Below are 1,915 nucleotides of genomic sequence, written 5' to 3' on the forward strand. Positions count from 1 at the left end.
GGCTGGGCTGGGCCCTTCAGTGGCCTTTTCTCTTGCTGCAGGCTTTCATCGCCCTTCTGACTGCTGCTACTCCTATACCCCACGAAGCATCCGGTGTCCATTCATGAAAGATTACTTTGAAACAAGCAGTGGGTGCTCCCGGCCAGCTGTCATGTAAGTGCCAAGCTCATCGACCATGTACTGGGGACAGGCAGTCTGTAGGGTCTTGCAGGGGACACCCGATGGATGGGTTTCCAGAGAAGTCCCTTCCTCTGGATCCTGCCAGGTAAGGGGCAGCTTCTGTGCTTCCTAGGACCCTGCCAGGGTATCAAGGAAGAGCTGTCCCCAGAAGAGAGGAGGGTAGGGAAGGAAGGAGAGAGCAGCCACAAGGCTGCCCAAGGCCAGGCCTGGGAGTCACTAGGGAGTCTCACATGCTGAGGGAGGGGCACCAGGACACTGGCCCTGAGCTGCCAGCTGCACAGAATGGGAAGAACAGGCTGTTTTGAATGGGGAATTGAGGGGCAGGGAGGATGGGGCTCCCCATCTCCATTAGGTAAACACACCTCGGTGTGTGATCTTTCTCCCCCTTATTCCCCAGCTTCCTCACCAAGAAGGGGCAACGTGTCTGTGCTGACCCCAGTAATGACCAAGTTTGGAACTGCATGATAAAACTGAAGCGGGACCTGACTATCGAGGACCCAGGAACAATCAAATTTGTTGGAGAGAAAGGGCACACATCACCAGACCACCCACGTCCTGTTCTCTTGCCCCAACTACCAGATTCTGAGCATCTTGTGGCCTGAATTACAACTTTAATTACAATTAAAAAACAACATTTATTCTTCTGTTCTGGTTTTAAAGCAATGCAGCTAATAAAGAAATCTCATTTACTTCACTTGAATTTTAAAAGGAAAAAGAAACTGAAGGAATTACTGAACTTTGGAGAAGTGTTGATTTCCCAACAGTCATAGTATAATATCTTAAAAGGTAAAACCAGAATTCATTCAAATTTAGATTGAGTAATGTGTCCAAGATATATTTAACCCATTAGTGAGGGAGCCATTAAAATAATTCAAAGATCATTTGAGAAGCAGATGTACATATAGTTAGTTGGCGGGGACATGCTGAAAAACGTTTGCTAAATTATTTAGAACATATATTAATATCCTGTGTAAGGCAGTAATACAACTGTAACCTTAGGATAATCTTTTCTAGTGGACCGAATCATTTGCATCTGTGCTAGCCAATAATTTGCAAATTAATATGTCATTTCATAATGTCTAGTGCCTAATCAATAGTAAACAGAACATCAGGGGCAGAGCCTGTGGCTCAAAGGGGTAGATTACTGGCCCCATATGCCAGAGGAGGTGAGTTCAAACCTAGCCCTGGCCAAAACCTGCAAAAAAAAAAAAATGTACATCAGTACATTTCCCTATAAATTTTAGGAATCCTGGCGTGGGCCTATTAGACAATGTTCCAATGTGACTTTGAAAAGTACACAGTCATCCTTTTTGTTCATTTCTAATTTGTAGATATTTTTCTTAATAGGCATAAGTTTCTAAGAAATTTCATCCCTGAAATTAAAGGACATTAAGAAAAACATTTTAAAATGGAGTTTGGGGCGGCACCTGTGGCTCAAAGGAGTAGGGTGCTGGCCCTATATGCCGGAGGTGGTGGGTTCAAACCCAGCCCCCGGTAATAACTGTAAAAATGGAGTTCATATCAATTTTATATACACCTCTATTCAAGCATTTGAGTTTATGTAGATAAATATTTAGTACATCTTGGTCAACTGTCTCATAAAATTCAAAAGATAGCCCTGAACTCTAAACAACAAAATTATTATTTATTTGGAAAAAAGTCGGCTCGGCACCTGTGGCTCAAGCGGCTAAGGCGCCAGCCACATACACCTAAGGTGGCGGGTTCGAATCCCCAG

The 1,915-nt window shown here is 44.0% G+C and overlaps 1 protein-coding gene across 2 annotated transcripts in view; it reads left to right on the top strand.

Moving 5' to 3' along the window:
- LOC100942723 (C-C motif chemokine 15) overlaps positions 1-874 on the top strand; it is a 9,124-nt gene extending 8,250 nt beyond the window's left edge. The window contains exons 3-4 of one of the 2 annotated variants that reach the window (XM_012808760.2): positions 42-153; positions 578-874. In XM_012808760.2, coding sequence (XP_012664214.1) covers positions 42-153; positions 578-782 — 317 coding nt within the window. In that variant the 3' untranslated portion in view covers positions 783-874. Of the gene's footprint in view, positions 154-577 lie in introns of both variants that reach the window. The other variant, XM_023516619.1, reaches the window with a different exon arrangement.
- The last annotated feature ends 1,041 nt before the right edge of the window (positions 875-1,915 follow it).

This window comes from Otolemur garnettii, unplaced genomic scaffold (genome assembly GCF_000181295.1).
Source record: "Otolemur garnettii isolate 467f Iridium unplaced genomic scaffold, OtoGar3 scaffold00094, whole genome shotgun sequence".
Taxonomy (NCBI): Eukaryota; Metazoa; Chordata; class Mammalia; order Primates; family Galagidae; genus Otolemur; species Otolemur garnettii.